Consider the following 15,818-nt stretch of genomic DNA (forward strand, 5'->3'; position numbering starts at 1 on the left):
ATCTGCTTGTCTGGATGGAGTACAGAGAGAGGTCATATGCATGTGTGTAGAAACTAAAGACTCAGCTACGTTAGTAAAGAAACAGAGATTTGAATGCGCTATAAACATGCAACACCAGATGGCGCCAGAGAGCAGGAAATTTTAAAACGCGATTTTCCATAGAGTTTTTTTCTTTTGTAATAATGATCTGATTACAGTGGTACCTCAGGTTACAGACGCTTCAGTTACAGACTCCGCTAACCTAGAAGTAGTACCTTGAGTTAAGAACTTTACCTCAGGATGAGAACAGAAATTGCGCGGCAGTGGTGCGGCGGCAGCAGGAGGCCCCATTAGCTAAAGTGGTACCTCAGGTTAAGAACAGTTTCAGGTTAAGAACAGACCTCTGTGGTACCTGAGGTACCACTGTACTGACTTATATGTAGTGACTTATATGTAGTGCTTTCCCCCTGTGTTTAGAACCACCCCAGAATACTGTACAGAGATAGCATTCTTATTCATTGCTTAGCTCAATTCTGCCTAAGGCCCTGCTGGCCACTGCTATGTGGCCCCTGGAAGGCTGCCTTGAAAGCAATGCGGCCCTCTGGTTGAAAGAGGTACAGTGGTGCCCTGCAAGACGAATGCTTCACAAGACGGAAAACTCGCTAGACGAAAGAGTTTTCTGTTTTGGAGGTGCTTCGCAAAACGAATTTCCTATGGGCTTGCTTCGCAAGACGAAAATGTCTTGCGGGTGCCTGCGGGTTTTTCCCCCTTTCTCCCCCCTTTTTCTAAGCCGCTAAGCCGCTTATCCGCTAAAAGCCGCTAAACCGCTAATAGCGCTAATCCGCTAAGCCGTCAATGGGCTTGCTTCGCAAGACTAAAAAACCGCTAGACAAAGAGATTCGCGGAACGGATTCTTTTCGTCTTGCGAGGCACCACTGTATATATGTGGTATATATGTGACTGAGTTGGAACCATGTGGTTGAGGGTGATCACGAGGCCACTGAAACAAGTGAAGACACCGATTCCCCAGCTGCTGCGACAGACAAATACAAATACCAGTTTCTGTGCCTTCAAATCACAAGCCCCTGAGTGCTCCCACAGCCTGGAGGGGTGGGAAGCTTCTCACGTTGATGACTTTGGCAATTTTGCCAACCCCCAGAGAGGTTGGGAGATTGTCGTCGTTGGCATCCGTCTGTCTCGGGAGACAATGGAGGAGTGTGCCTTTGGGGGTGAAGTCAAACTGTTGGAAGGTTACAGCGCCTGCTGTGGCTGTAGAGACCGATGTGGGACAGACATGTTTTGTTGCAGCTGGGGCAGAAGAAGGTGTCCGGTTGTGCTGCTGCAGGTGCCCCATGGCGTTTCTTCTCTCTGCGCTCCTCCCAGCGGCCATTTCTCCTCTGCTCACTGCTATGGATACAGGACCTTATTGTCTGTCTCCTGGCACTGCTGTCGTCTGAAAGGGATTCCTTGATGTTGCTGGCCTTCATGTCACTTTTGCAGACATCTTTGTAAAACCGAATTGGTTCGCCAACAGGCTTGGTGCCGGAAGCCAGCTCCCCATAGAGCAGCCTTTCTCAACCTGTGGTTCCCCAGATGTTGGGACTAATAATAATAATAATAATAATAATAATAATAATAATAATTTATTATTTATACCCCGCCCATCTGGCTGGGTTTCCCCAGCCACTCTGGGCAGCTTCCAATAAAACACTAAAATACAATAACCTATTAAACATTAAAAGCTTCCCTAAACAGGGCTGCCTTCAGATGTCTTCTAAAAGTCTGGTAGTTGATTTTCTCTTTGACACCTGACGGGAGGGCGTTCCACAGGGTGGGTGCCACCACCGAGAAGGCCCTCTGCCTGGTTCCCTGTAACTTAGCTTCTCGCAGTGAGGGAACAGTCAGAAGGCCCTCGGCACTGGACCTCAGTGTCTGGGCAGAACGATGGAGGTGGAGACGCTCCTTCAGGTATACTGGACCGAGGCCGGACTACAACTCCCATCATCCCTGAGCTCTGGTCTTGCTAGCTAGGGGTGATGGGAGTTGTAGTTCAACATCATCTGGGGACCCACAGGTTGAGAAAGGCTGCCATAGAGCATGTCCTTGGGGATCCTGCCATCTTCCATTCTACCGACATGACCAAGCCAGCGTCGATGCCGCTATTAAGTTAAATTTTCTTGGCCAAGGAAGATTTGCTAGGTAGGGACCTTGTTTCCACCCTGCGATTCCCAGATCAAAAGCTTCCACTAACTTCCTTTATCGTGCAATTTGTTCAGGCAATCATGCGGAGAATCAGGACAACGAAGCGACTTGAAAGCCAATCTACAAGCTTTGGCTAAATAAGAAGCTCACTTATCTTTCTTTAAAGGAGAGATCACCGATGTCAGATTAAAGAGGAAGAACATTAAAGTGCAGAGTCTCGTTTTATCGCTTACGAAGTTGAAAACCTCTTTCTTTTTTCCTTGCAAGCAAAGCTGTGGGCTGCATTTTCACCAAACTGATTAAAATTCACCATTGTGCAGATAAGCACTGCTCTGGAGGGCAGAAATGAGGTGGCCTAAAACAGCGGTGGGAAATATTCTTTTTCTTCTGGAGGGCGGCATTCACTTCATGCACAACTTGGGGGGAGTGCAAGCCAGCAGGCGGGGCCAGGTGTATAAATGGGCAGAGCAATGGATGTGACTCCTGCTTCTGTTGTTGTTTAGTCATGTCTGACTCTTTGTGACCTCATGGACCAGAGCACGTCAGGCACTCCTGTCTTCCACTGCCTCCCGCAGTTTGGTCAAACTCATGCTGGTAGCTTCAAGAACACTGTCCAACCATCTCGTCCTCTGTCGTCCCCTTCTCCTTGTGCCCTCAGTCTTTCCCAACATCAGGGTCTTTTCCAGGGAGTCTTCTCTTCTCATGAGGTGGCCAAAGTATTGGAGCCTCAGCTTCAGGATCTGTCCTTCCAGTGGGCACTCAGGGCTGATTTCCTTAAGAATGGAGAGGTTTGATCTTCTTGCAGTCTATGGGACTCTCAAGAGTCTCCTCCAACACCATAATTCAAAAGCATCAATTCTTCGGTGATCAGCCTTCTTTATGGTTATTTATGGTCCCTTCATGGATCACTGCCTTGCCATGGCGAAGGGGCTTGAATAACTCAGAGAAGCTATGAGCTATGTTGTGCAGGGCCACCCAAGATGGACAGGTCATAGTGGAGAGTTTTGACCAAACGTGATCCACCTGGAGCAGGAACTGGCAAGCCACTCCAGTATCCCTGCCAAGAAAACTCCATGGACGAAAACAACAGGCACTCAGGGCTGATTTCCTTCAGAATGGATAGGTTTGATCTTCTTGCAGTCTATGGGACTGGCATGTTCCCTCCCTCCTGGTCGATCGTTCGGGAGCTTCAAAAGCTTTCTTCTGCCCAAATATCACAGCGACTTATGCCAACAGACATCGGCACACTTAAGGATCCGCAGAGACTTCGCAGCTTGCGTGACAGACCTCAACAACTCAGCATTTTGGCTAATCTACTTTATTTACATATAAACACACACAGAGCACTGCAACATGGCTCCCTCTCTCTCTCTAGCATCAGACAGCTAAGAGGAAAAACAAAGGACAATAGCCCCACTTCATGGAACACAGTAACAGAAACATCCTGTCTCCGTCACTTCCCACTCTGTGGAGTCAAAACACATACCGTCATGTGAAAGACAACAATCCCATGACTGTAATCATGGAGCAGTGGCTTGGGGACATGGGTGTGGCCAGAGAAGGGGGTGTGGCCTAGAAAGAATTCCAATAGCCAGATAGTGAGGTCTGGAAAGCCCCATTGGGCCCTGGTCCTTCAGTTCCCAAACTCTTGCCTATGCGCTGTGAAAGTGATCCAGAAAGGGTACACTATGGAAATGGAAACACCTTGCAGGAAGTACTTAAAATCTCGGAATAATATTTTGGCAACCGATGCAGCCGCCGCCTGCGGAACACACACAGGGGGTCTCAAGCTCATTTGCTGCTTCCTTCCACTCTCCTCCTCTGGTGTGGCTGCTTTCGCTTCCGATTTCCATTAGCCACTTTTAAGTGCTGCCCAAGCCTCAAACCAAGTATTAACTATGGATTGTTTGAAGAAGCACAAACCATAGTTAAGGTCAGGCGCTGCAATTAATGGACCTTAGGCATACGGAAAGTAATTTCTCACCATGTTACAGTTTAGTGCTATGTCCAAACTGGTCCTTAGTGTACTCAGGGTAGGGAACTGTGGCCTTCCAGGTGATGCTGGACTCCCCCAGGAATCAGCCCCAGGTGGTCATGAACAATGGGAGTTGTAGTCCAGGAATACCTCAAAGACTATAGGTTTCCTAGCTGTGGTGCATCTTCTCTTGAGGAAAAAAAGGACTTGGTTATCTTGCCTCCTTTGCTTGATGCCCACACCGAGATCCCCTGCTTTGCCATGCAGCCAAAGCTGCAAACGAGCTTTCAAGGGGCTTGTGCTATTTCTATGCCTCGCCAGACCAGCTGCCAGAGAGCGGGGAGCCCGAGAACCGTTAAAAAACCCCTTTGATAGGCAAATTCTCACTGACTGAGCAAACCATGCCCCCCAGCCTAGCTCTGACTGGAGCAGCATCTGCTTCCTTTGGTACCAGCCCGAGAAGGTGGCAATGTGTGTTGGCTGGTGAGCCAAAGAGCGCTCGGTTTCCCTGTGATCTGCAGCCAAACCTGTTCCCCATATGGCTTCGTTCGCTCATCACTGCTAAAATGTGGGCAGCAGCCGTCCACACCCCACATGTGCTTTGGGGAGCCAAAGGCGTTTGGTTCCACTTTTGCCAGTACAAACAACTCTGCACTGATGTCCCCAAAAACCTTTCTTCAGGCTCAAAGGAAAACGGCACAGGGGAGAATTAAGAATTTTTAACTTATTGTGCTCACTGCGGCTGGTGAGCGCTAATAGTTCAAAGTGTCAGGAGTCCAACAGGATAGGGATGGCTGATCTATACTAATATTGCTGCTCCCCCAAAACATTCCTGAAACTGCTTTGCTCCAGAGGAAACTTCATGGCCCAAACAGGCAGAAGACACAGCACTTGAGGCTCAAGGACCAGGCGGCCATTTTATTCGCCACAACTATGCCTGTCAGGGCTGAGCGAAAACATATAGTGTTGGTTAAACATGGCTGGCCACTGTACCTCCATCTTCATTTCGCCAGTACAGGAAGAGATTCATGGTCCCGACTTCCGTAATCTGATGGTCGTCTCCATACAACCAGAGAACCTGCTGGCAGCCTAATTCCATGGCTTCCCGCTGGGCATAGATTGAGGAGCCGTAGTTCCTTTTGGAAACATGAGGGAAACAGCAGGATAGGGTCAGGGCCTTATTTCAGCCATAATTCACTAGAACTCAGTTCCGGCACCTCTTAGGTGGTTGCCATTATAAGAAAACAGGGTAGGCCTTCACGCCACAGCAGTTAAGATTAGGTTCATTAAAGTTGCATATCGCTTCCCACTAAAAAGTTCCAAAGTGATTTGCAAGCAAGGAAAGAAATACAAAATTACAAAAACTGGTTTGACAATATAATCTATGGTAATCCCACAATTTATGAGGGGGTTACGGTTTGGGAATTGCAGCCAAAATCATGTATATTCAAAAGCCACTGGGTTCAATGGCAGGTGTGATTGTTCAAGTTATTTTTCCCAGGACCCCGTCCCCTTTTAAATTTTAAACATATTTTTTTGCCATGTTCATAAAGCTGAATGCACACAAGTTAAATGTGCTTACTGTACTATCATCGCTGCTGCCCCAAATCCCAACAAAATAAACATGTCTTTGCCAGTGCTGAAACGATCACTAGGTTGAGGTCCTTGTTTCCAGAGTAGTTTAAGATTAAATCCGTCTTCCCATACTCAGCTCGGATATTGACAACCTTGTAACTGGAGCGGAGAGGAACCTGGGACCTCTTGCATGCAATGATATGCTCTGTGACTAAGCTATGTCCTCTCTTCTCCAACCTAAACTTAAGAAAATGGAATCTAGGACCTGCAGGAATCGCTTCCTCATATCAGATTCACTGTTGTGAATTTCAGGAATGGCCAAGCCACCTTTCCCAGGACAAAAACTTCCTGTGTGCTCTAACAAGCAAGCTGTGCTGGCTAAATCAACAGCTGGGCCATTCTATAGCCCAGTTCTTCTGGCTGGAGCAACAGGCTGCTGTCAGGCATGCTGCCAGCCATGCCTCTGAAGCTATAAAATGCATTCCCGAAATGCCTGCATTTTGCTAGACGGCCACAGATGCCTTTGCCCTGAGCCAAGGAAGAGAGAGAGAGCATTTGCAGCCAGGCTTGTCCCCTCAACTTGGCAGAAGCGTGCTGATTCCGATGAAAGCAAAGAGTGTCGTTCCAGGGATGTCGCCAGCTTCCGGGGAACAATGCCGCCAAGCCATTACACGGCTGCTTCTCAGAGTTCCCGTACCCTGGGACGGGCCGCACAAAGGACGCCTGCCAGCTGCGAGATCAGCTTGTGATTAATGTGAACCGAGAAAATGGGCGGCCCATTTTGAGCCGCGGTCCTACCCGACAAGAACAGAGTTCCCAATTATGGCACGGCAAACAAACAGACCCTGAACAGACCAGTCCCATTGCGATGTGACTCAGATCTGGAGACCCTGTCCGGAACCCCCACCCCCACTTTGACTCGTAGGTTCAGGCTGGCTAGACCAGGTGTTGGGTGAACCACACTAATGAGCTCATTGTGAAATTAATAATAAAAATGCACTGTGTTTTCATTTAGTGCAGAGGTCGGCAAACTAAGGCCCGCTTGGCAAGTCCCCACACGCTGCGCTAAACCAGCGCCGTGCGGCTCGTGGACTCACTTCCACAGCGCTGGCGGGGCTTCCTATCAGCTGCAGGAAGCTCCTGCAGCCAATAGGAAGCTGCAGACGCCTCCTCCGCGCCAGAAACAGCATCTGTGCATGCGTGCACACATGCAGGCGCCTCCTCGGTGCCGGAAATAGTGTCTGCGCATGCACATGCGCACACAGGCGCCTCCTCCGCGTCAGAAATAGCGTTTGCAAATGTGCGCATGTGCGCTCGCATATGATCCAGCCTGTGGAGAGATCTCCGGGGGAGTGGACTGGCCCAAGCTCCGTAAGCTTTTCTGACCCCTGATTTAGTGTATGCAAAGCACTTCACTTCCCAGTAATTCTTACAATGAAAGATGATGTTGTGGTCCATTTGTTTTAGTTAGGAAATGTTTTACAGTGGTGCCTCGCAAGACGAAATTAATCCGTTCCGCGAGTCTCTTCGTCTAGCGGTTTTTTCGCCCTGCGAAGCAAGCCCATTGACGGCTTAGCGGATTAGCGCTATTAGCGCTTTTAGCGGCTTATCGGCTTAGCGGATAAGCAGATAAGTGGCTTAGCGGCTTAGAAAAAGGGGAGGGGGAGGAAAAAAAACTGCAGGAACTCGCAAGACATTTTCGTCTTGCGAAGCAAGCCCATAGGAAATTCGTTTTGTGAAGCGCCTCCAAAACGGAAAACCCTTTCGTCTAGCGGGTTTTCCGTCTTGCGAGGCGTTCGTCTTGCGGGGCACCACTGTATCTGCCAAAAGAAATGGCCAATATAGGGGATACTAGCAGGATTTTTGTTCTGGGGGGTGTGTGGAGGATTAATACATAAGCCATGGGGTGGCTTGCCCCATAAGTAGGGAGAAGCCTGCGCCTGGGACTGTGCACTGCTGCCAACTGCAATGTTTTCAGAGCAGTTAGGGATGCCTGCAAGGCACAATGACTATGGAAGAAGAAGCCATGGTTCACAGGTATAACCCATGTTTTGCATGTAAACTGTGTTTGCTGATCTCCAGGAGATCAGGTAGCAGGTGATGTGGAGGAGCTCTGCCCAAGTCCTAGGAGAGCCACCGCCCATCAGGGCAGAAAATTCAGAGCTAGATGGATGGAACAATAATCTGTTCCTTTGAAAATGCACGCAGCTTGGAGCTCAAAAACTGGTTTTGGCCAACAGCAGTATACTGTGTCCCAGAGGATTCTGGGACATGTTTTTGATGCAGTCTCAGATAAGCAGCACGTGATTTCCAGCCTAGTTCACATGTCATGAACTGAGACTAGCAATGTCCTAGTCCCAACGCTGACATCTCCTCCAACTCTCTGGTGACGAGAGCTGTGAAATATCTCTGCCCAAGAAACAGAGAGCTGCAACCAGCTGGAATGGACAATGAAGGGCTAGGTGGGCCAATGGCATGAACCCAAATGACCCACCTGCCATTTTGAAAATGAGAATCCAATGCTCTCATGCCTACAAGAAAGAAGTCAGGAATGCTGAGCATTGGCGTCACATGGGTGTTACTTCATCAGGATGATCTTACCCTCCCAGCTTGCAGTCCCCGGTTCCTCCTTTCCAGGCTCGGACGTATTTCGGATCTGCCCACAAGGCTATGGGATTGAAGCTGCCACTCGAAAAGTACGGGCCCACAGGACTCAGTATGACGTAGAGGAGGGCTTTTGACGGCTTCTTGACTCCAAGGGACGGCTGAATAGTGGAAAGAGAGGCAACGTTAAAAGCATAAGGAGGGACCTACTGGATCAGACCAGAAACCCTGTCTCTTCTCAGCAGTAAAACAGAAGATTATGGAAAACCCGCGAGCAAACAGCAACAGCATTCTCTTGCATGGGATTCCCTGCAGCCGTTTTTCAGAGGCAAACTGCCTGATACTGGAGGTAATACTGTACAACCATCATGACTATAGCAGCCACTGATGATACCCTTTACTTTCATGAATGTATCAAACTCCCCTTTTAAAACGACCAACCCACCCCGGGCAAAATTTGGTTCTTCGGTGCCAATTCGGTTCAACAGTGGGTTCATTTCTAGTTAACTGCATAATTTAAAAAAAAAAAAGAGGTTCTGAGATAGCTCCGTTGGTAGAGCATGAGACTCTCAATTTCAAGGTAGTGGGTTCGAGCCCCACGTTGAGCAAAATATTCCTGCATTGCAAGGGGTTGGACTAGATGGCACTTGTGGTCCCTTCCAACTCTATGATTCTAGAGAACCTGATAGGAATGAAAAGGGCCAAAAATGAAGTAGGATGAGACCCAAACAATCCCAGATTGATGGATGGCAGGCAAGGCTCCCTTAGCTTAAGGTTCTGGATGGTGAAGGTTCCTTGCAGCGGACTTCCAAAGCCAACCTTCCAATAGCAGTTTGATCTGCAGCAATGAGGAAATGACAATCGAAACTTAGCTCTTTGCCACTGAAGAGGAAGCCACTATTAAAGGAGGAAGGAGCAGGTCAGGCTTGGGGAGGGGGAAGCACCAGTTTATAATTGCCTCTGGTTTACATACTACTGCTACATGTTCCATATTGATTTAAAATCGGCTCACCTTCCATACCGATTTTAAATCATATTGATTGTGGAAGGAGGGGATATATTGGTTTGCTTTTGTTCTTATTTTAATTAAGCATTTTGCATTTTTTATAGTGAAATTTTATGTCGCGAACCACCCCAAGATCTGCGGGTGCAGGGCAATGTACAAATGCAATAATAAAAATAAATAAATATTAATAATAATAGAGCACTTCCTATGCAACACAAAGGGACACATATTCTGCAATGCCACACCTGAGCATGCACAACCAAACAGAAGAGAACCTAGGGCTCCTTCTGGAGAATCTGAATGTTCAAATGAAAAAGAATGGACAGGTTCAAGCTGTGCAATGAAATGAGAAAACACTTCCACTAGGTGGCACTATGGTTATCTCTAAATACAAAAGCTGCAACTTTACAAAAGAGAACATCACACTTGGTCTCTTCTCCTCTGTGCCACACACAATGATTTTCCTACAAGAGTGCCATTTCGGCTATAGGAAAGAGTATGTATGCTTTATTCTGTTTTTAGTGTTCTGTTGGGAGCCACCCAGAGTGGCTAGGGAAACTAAGCCAGATGGACGGGGTATAAATAAAAATAGAATTATTATTATTGTTACTACAACTACTATTATTTTTACTATTATTACTACTACTATTATTATTATTAGCACCTCTTCCTTTACATGGAAAGAACCACAAAGGCGCTTTTGCGTGAAGTAGGACTTATGCATTCACATAGAGCACATTAGGATTTCTCTGCCGGCAACTGCAAGTTGCAAGGTTAAAAGCAGAACCTTGCTCTTGCACAGAAATCCTTTATGCTCAAACAATGCACAGACATTACACCTTCCCAGGACAACAGAAAACATCAGCGCATGTCGGATGCTCTTTAGGCCATACAAAGGATCTGTGCATGTGAGCTTGGAGCTGTTAACTTCCATTTGAACACACAACACCCGCTTCTAGGTGCATCAAGTGAGGACTGGGCTACAAAGCAACGAGGAGGCAGAATTCGGGACATGACAGAATAGACTGTCTCAGAATGCAGGTGGCGATAGGAATAGATGAACCTTTGCAGGGTTTTCCTTTTTTTAATGACACAGCAAGAAATAGGCTGGACTGAATATTTCTTTTTGATGTGCTCTTCCCCCCCCTTAAAAAAAAAATGCACAGAGTTATTTTCACAGGAGGGGAAATTCTGAAAACTGCTCCCCAATCCTGCAGTTTTAATGCGATACAACTCATTCTGCCGCCTCTGGATTCTGCTGCCATGCTCAGAGCAGGCCTCAGTTAGCATGCTGCCCGGTGCAAAAATGAAGGAGAACAAAGAACAAGGTTAGTTTTTCCACACACCTCTGTCCCAATTAACGTAGGGCGAATGTACAAGCTAGCAGCGGTCGAGTACGGCACCCACTCCTTTTCGACTTCCACGAGTTTCCGGATGCACTCCAAAAGCTCTTCTTTGTCAAATCCCTGAAAGCAAAAGCAGAAGAAGGCAACACTTAGAATAACCTTAATGTGGTTGGGAGCACACTTCAGCCGCGACGTTTAATTAGCCTATTAAGCCAGAGGCCGTGACGTTCCAACTCCTGTTAGTGAATGAGACTCCAGGGGAGGTCATATGATTCTAAACACCCAACAAACAAAACAGTTTAATTGATTTCATACCAATTGTGCAACACATCTCTAAAGCACGAGTTTGGGCTGGACATTTTAAATGCCTGCAGGGTTTTTTTGGGGGGAGGAGGGTACGGGGAAGGTTCTTTGAGTCTCACATTTCTCCTTTATTATGGATTTCCCCCTTCCCAAGCAAGAGATGTATTAAAGCAGGCATCCCCAAACTCAGCCCCCCAGCTGTTTTGGGACTACAACTCCCACCATCCCTAGCTAACAGGACCAGTGGTCCTGAAGTGTTGCCATTCTGGAGCCTCAGACTCTTAATCTCAGGTTTGTGGGTTTGAGCCACGCACTGGGCAAAAGATTCCTGAATCGAATGGGGTTGGACTAGTTCAGGCATGTCCAAAGTCTGTTTGGGGGGTCTAATTCAGCCCCCCGGCTGGTTTAATCAGGCCCCTGTGGCAGTTTATTTCTTGGGGTCAAATCCCCCCAAAAGCTCGACATCTTGGGTCGGCCTTCACACATGTTCACTTCATCTGAGGTGGTTGGAGGATGGATGGCGGCTAACAGATTGAGGTTGAATCCTGACAAGACAGAATTACTGTTTTGGGGGGACAGGGGGCGGGCGGGTGTGGGGGATTTCCTGGTCCTGAATGGGGTAACTGTGCCCCTGAAGGGCCAGGTGCGCAGCCTGGGAGTCATTCTGGACTCACAGCTGTCCATGGAGGCGCAGGTCAATTCTGTGTCCAGGGCAGCTGTTTATCAGCTCCATCTGGTATGCAGGCTGAGACCCTACCTGCCCGCAGACTGTCTCGCCAGAGTGGTGCATGCTCTGGTTATCTCCCGCTTGGACTACTGCAATGCGCTCTATGTAGGGCTACCTTTGAAGGTGACCCGGAAACTACAACTAATCCAGAATGCAGCAGCTAGACTGGTGACTGGGAGCAGCCACGAGACCATATAACACCGGTCTTGAAGACCTACACTGGCTCCCAGTATGTTTCTGAGCACAATTCAAAGTATTGGTGCTGACCTTTAAAGCCCTAAATGGCCTCGGTCCAGTATACCTGAAGGAGTGTCTCCACCCCCATCGTTCTGCCCAGACACTGAGGTCCAACTCTGAGGGCCTTCCCTCACTGCGAGAAGCCAAGTTACAGGGAACTAGGCAGAGGGCCTTCTCGGTAGTGGCACCCGCCCTGTGGAACGCCCTCCCACCAGATGTCAAAGAGAAAAACAACTACCAGACTTTTAGAAGACATCTGAAGGCAGCCCTGTTTAGGGAAGCTTTTAATGTTTAACAGGTTATTGTATTTGGGTGTTCTGTCGGAAGCCGCCCAGAGTGGCTGGGGAAGCCCAGCCAGATGGGCAGGGTATAAATAATAAATTATTATTATTGTTTTGGGCACCCCTGGACAAGATGATTCTCATAATCCCTTCTACCTCTACAATTATATGACCTTATAATGGTCGCGTAGGAGCTTGTTCGACATTTTATGAATACAGATAAACAGCTCCGTGTAACCCAAGATCTAGCGTCCTCTCTCACTGATTCCATCTCTGAGGAATCTCCTTGGCAGAAACACTGCTTTCGATCTTGGAAAGGTTTTACCAGTTGGGATGAAAACACTGTCCAAAGTCACAGTGGGGCAAAGAGCAAGGGGAAGAAAAGTAAATGCTTGTATTACGCACTGGCAAAGTCGCCCGCAGAGCTGACCGCAGCATCCTGTCCATGTTGAGTCCCGGACGGAACAAGCGGATTTTGCCATCCACCCCTCGGTACGCCTTCATGCCTTCGAACAGCTAAAAGAATCAAAAAGGGAGGAATCGGAGAAGTTGAGCGTAAGTGGCAGACAGCGGTGAATATCGCACACACATGAACATGCACACACACAGGTAAAATAAAATACTGTAATAATAAACGCATGTGCATTCCAAATGAAATCACTGATAGCTTTACATGTTCAGAACGTTAACATTAAATAAAAACTGAGCAACTTCTGCATCATTCCACACATGAGGTTTGCTGCTTCCTATGCCCACCTCTCACATTAGAAAAGAACTATCTAACGCATTATTAAGGGGCTGCAAAAATGTACCCGACTTTTTTGAGGGGCACGCGGACTTTCCAGTACTGGCACCATGACTGACATTCTGTTCCCTCTAGGGCTGTGAGCTTCAGCTGGTTAATCAGTTAGACAGTCACATGGTTAACCTGCCAATTTTCAATCAGTGCCTGCCGATTTTTAAACAGCGGGGCTGCTAAGTTGTATATATGTCCCTTGTTCCACACCCTCCTCAAGTGCTTTTGCCTTGCTGGAATTTGCCTAGCTGAATTGTGACAGTACCTCCTGCTTGGCTGGAAGGAGAGAGGAGGGAATGTGTAAGAACCTCTGGGTTTTGCGAAGCTGGAATGTAGTCAAAGGTAAAATTCGCGTCCATTGCTCCCCTCAGTTTTGCCTTTGTCCACCCCTACATTTGCCCCTGCAACCTCTCTGGAATATTACCCTCAAGGGAATGTGTGCCCCCACCCCACTGTTGAAAGGTTTCCCGGCCTTATGCCATCCCACAATGAAATCAGGATTTCAAACTATGGATTGTGCAGTTTTGCCATGGAAAAAGTAAGCCAGGAAATAAAATGGGAGAATGCAAGGGCAGGAGAGGGACTGCAGTTTGTACACACATTTATGTTATGACCGAACTAAATATTGTGATTTTATCCTGTGAACCTCCCTGAGACCTGTGGGTTTAGGGTGGCATATATATTTTAATAATAATAATGCGTTTACTGAGAAGTAAGTCCCACTGTGTTACAGGGACTTAACACCTAATATAATATGTTTAGAAGTGCAGCTTTTGCTTACTGGGGTAGCAAATTCTCGTAATCATTTTCATATCTCACCTTCAAAACACCAACGTACCTTCACCTTTTTTAAAAGCACCACAGTTTCATATCTATCCTAGCAATCATGACAGCGAGAAACGTATTTTATTTGGTAAGAAACGAAAGCTGGCACATCTCGCCTTTAGGCCGCGCCCCAATCTACAGGGAGATAAGCTAAACTTTCAAGTGGAGAGCAGCTTGTACTAAGATTGTCTTGGTGTCCCTGTTCTGAAACACTGCCTGCCTAGATTCTTACACAGACCCATAGAGCAGAACAGCTATTTTATTTTATTTTACCCTAGATGCACTGTTACGGAAGATGCCCCAGACTGCCTATTATTATTATTATTATTATTATTATTATTATTATTATTATTATTATTATTAGCTTTTGCTAAAAAATTTCGCAGAGTTTGGAGGCAAACCAAGAATGAAATCATTGCACAAGGACAAAAAGGCCTTGCCAATGCCTTTTCTTGTCTGTTCCTGGAAGGACGGGAAACATCTCGAAAATCCCGCAGTGCCCAAGTCAGCCTTTCAGTAGCTAAGGGGAAAAACCAGTGGGGAGTTCCGGGCAGGATGACTAAACTGAAAACAGCAGAAAGAGGGATTTTTCCACTGCAACAAAATCAGAGCTGGGCATGAGAGCTGGTGAAGTGTCCTGGCCAGGTCACAGAAGTCCCACAGACAAATCTCACTTCAGATTGGAACAGCCTGAACCTTTCCCTAGATTACGAGTTGTACATGTGAAAAGGATCTAGGGGTCTTAATGGACCACATGCTTAACATGAGTCCACAGTGCGACGCAGCAGCAAAAAACCCCAGCTAATGCTATTCTAAGCTGCATCAACGGAAGTATAGTGTCCGGATCAAGGGAAGTAATAAAACCACTCTCTTCTGCCTTGGTCAGAACACACCTGTGGTACCGTGTCTGAAGTTATGGCCACCACAATTTAAGAAGGATGCTGACAAGCTGCAATGTGTGCAGATGAGGGAAACCGAGGTGATTAAGGCTTTGGAAACCAAGCTTTATGAGGAACAGTTGAGTGGGGTATGTTTAGCCTGGAAAAGAGGAGACTGAGAGGAGATATGATAACCATCTTCAGAGATCTAAAGGGCTGTCACAGGGGAGATGGAGAAAACTCATTTTGTCCTACTCCAGGGGCTAGGACTTCCATTTGAAGGCACCTTCTACTGAAGGGCTGCCTGGTCCACCTCCAGTTTAAAGATAAAGAACTATAAGATGGAAGACCAGCATGGGCCCTTGAGCTTGTCCATCAACAAGTAGCACATAATAATAATAATAATTATAATAATAATAGTTATTGGCCAGCTGACTGAGCAGCCACACAGTCAGCTGAGCACAGCTTTCTACAACTATGGTAAAATGTATTGTGTTTCTGGTTTTGTTCTGGTTTTCTCTAGAAGAGAAGACTGAGAGGAGATATAGCTTAAGGACTGTCACATGGAAGATGGAGCAAGCTTTATTCCTGTTGCTCCAGAGCGTAGGACCCAAACAAGTTTCAAGTTACCAGAAAGGAGATTTCGACTAAACATCAGGAAGAACTTTCTGACTGTAAGAACTGTTTGGTAGAGGAACAGACTCCCACGAGAGGTGGTGGACTCTACCTTCATTGGAGGTTTTTAAAGAGGTAGGGTGACCATCTGCCAGGGATTCCATTATTATTATTATTATTATTATTATTATTATTATTATTATTATTATTATTATTTCTATACAGCCCTTCTTCATCTGGGGATTACAAGGTGGTTTACAGTACACAAACACAAAAATACATAATGTAGTAATGAACAAAAACAGTAACCTCCCTCCCATTTTTATTTTTTTTAAAGGGCATAGATTGTTTAATGAGTCAAAGGCTTGGGAGAAGAGAAATATTTTTGCCTGGCACACAAAGATAAGTAAGGAAGACATCAGGTGAGTCTCCCTGGGAAAAGCATTCCACCAATGAGGAACTGTTCTCA

General features: G+C 46.8%; 1 protein-coding gene across 3 annotated transcripts in view; it reads right to left on the bottom strand.

Moving 5' to 3' along the window:
• Nucleotides 1-15,818, bottom strand: part of BCAT1 (branched chain amino acid transaminase 1) — a 69,112-nt gene that overhangs the window by 13,172 nt on the left and 40,122 nt on the right. For all 3 annotated transcript variants that reach the window (XR_013842803.1, XM_079992898.1, XM_079992897.1), the window contains 4 exons: nucleotides 12,641-12,751; nucleotides 10,688-10,807; nucleotides 8,333-8,496; nucleotides 5,150-5,292 (listed from right to left, as the gene is read on the bottom strand). Coding sequence is in view for 2 of the 3 variants with exons in the window: in XM_079992898.1 (XP_079849024.1) it covers nucleotides 5,150-5,292; nucleotides 8,333-8,496; nucleotides 10,688-10,807; nucleotides 12,641-12,751 (538 nt within the window). In the remaining variant the exon portion in view is untranslated. The remainder of the gene's footprint in view (nucleotides 1-5,149; nucleotides 5,293-8,332; nucleotides 8,497-10,687; nucleotides 10,808-12,640; nucleotides 12,752-15,818) is intronic.

The sequence above is a fragment of the Podarcis cretensis genome (assembly GCF_951804945.1).
Source record: "Podarcis cretensis genome assembly, chromosome: 10".
Lineage (NCBI taxonomy): Eukaryota > Metazoa > Chordata > Lepidosauria > Squamata > Lacertidae > Podarcis > Podarcis cretensis.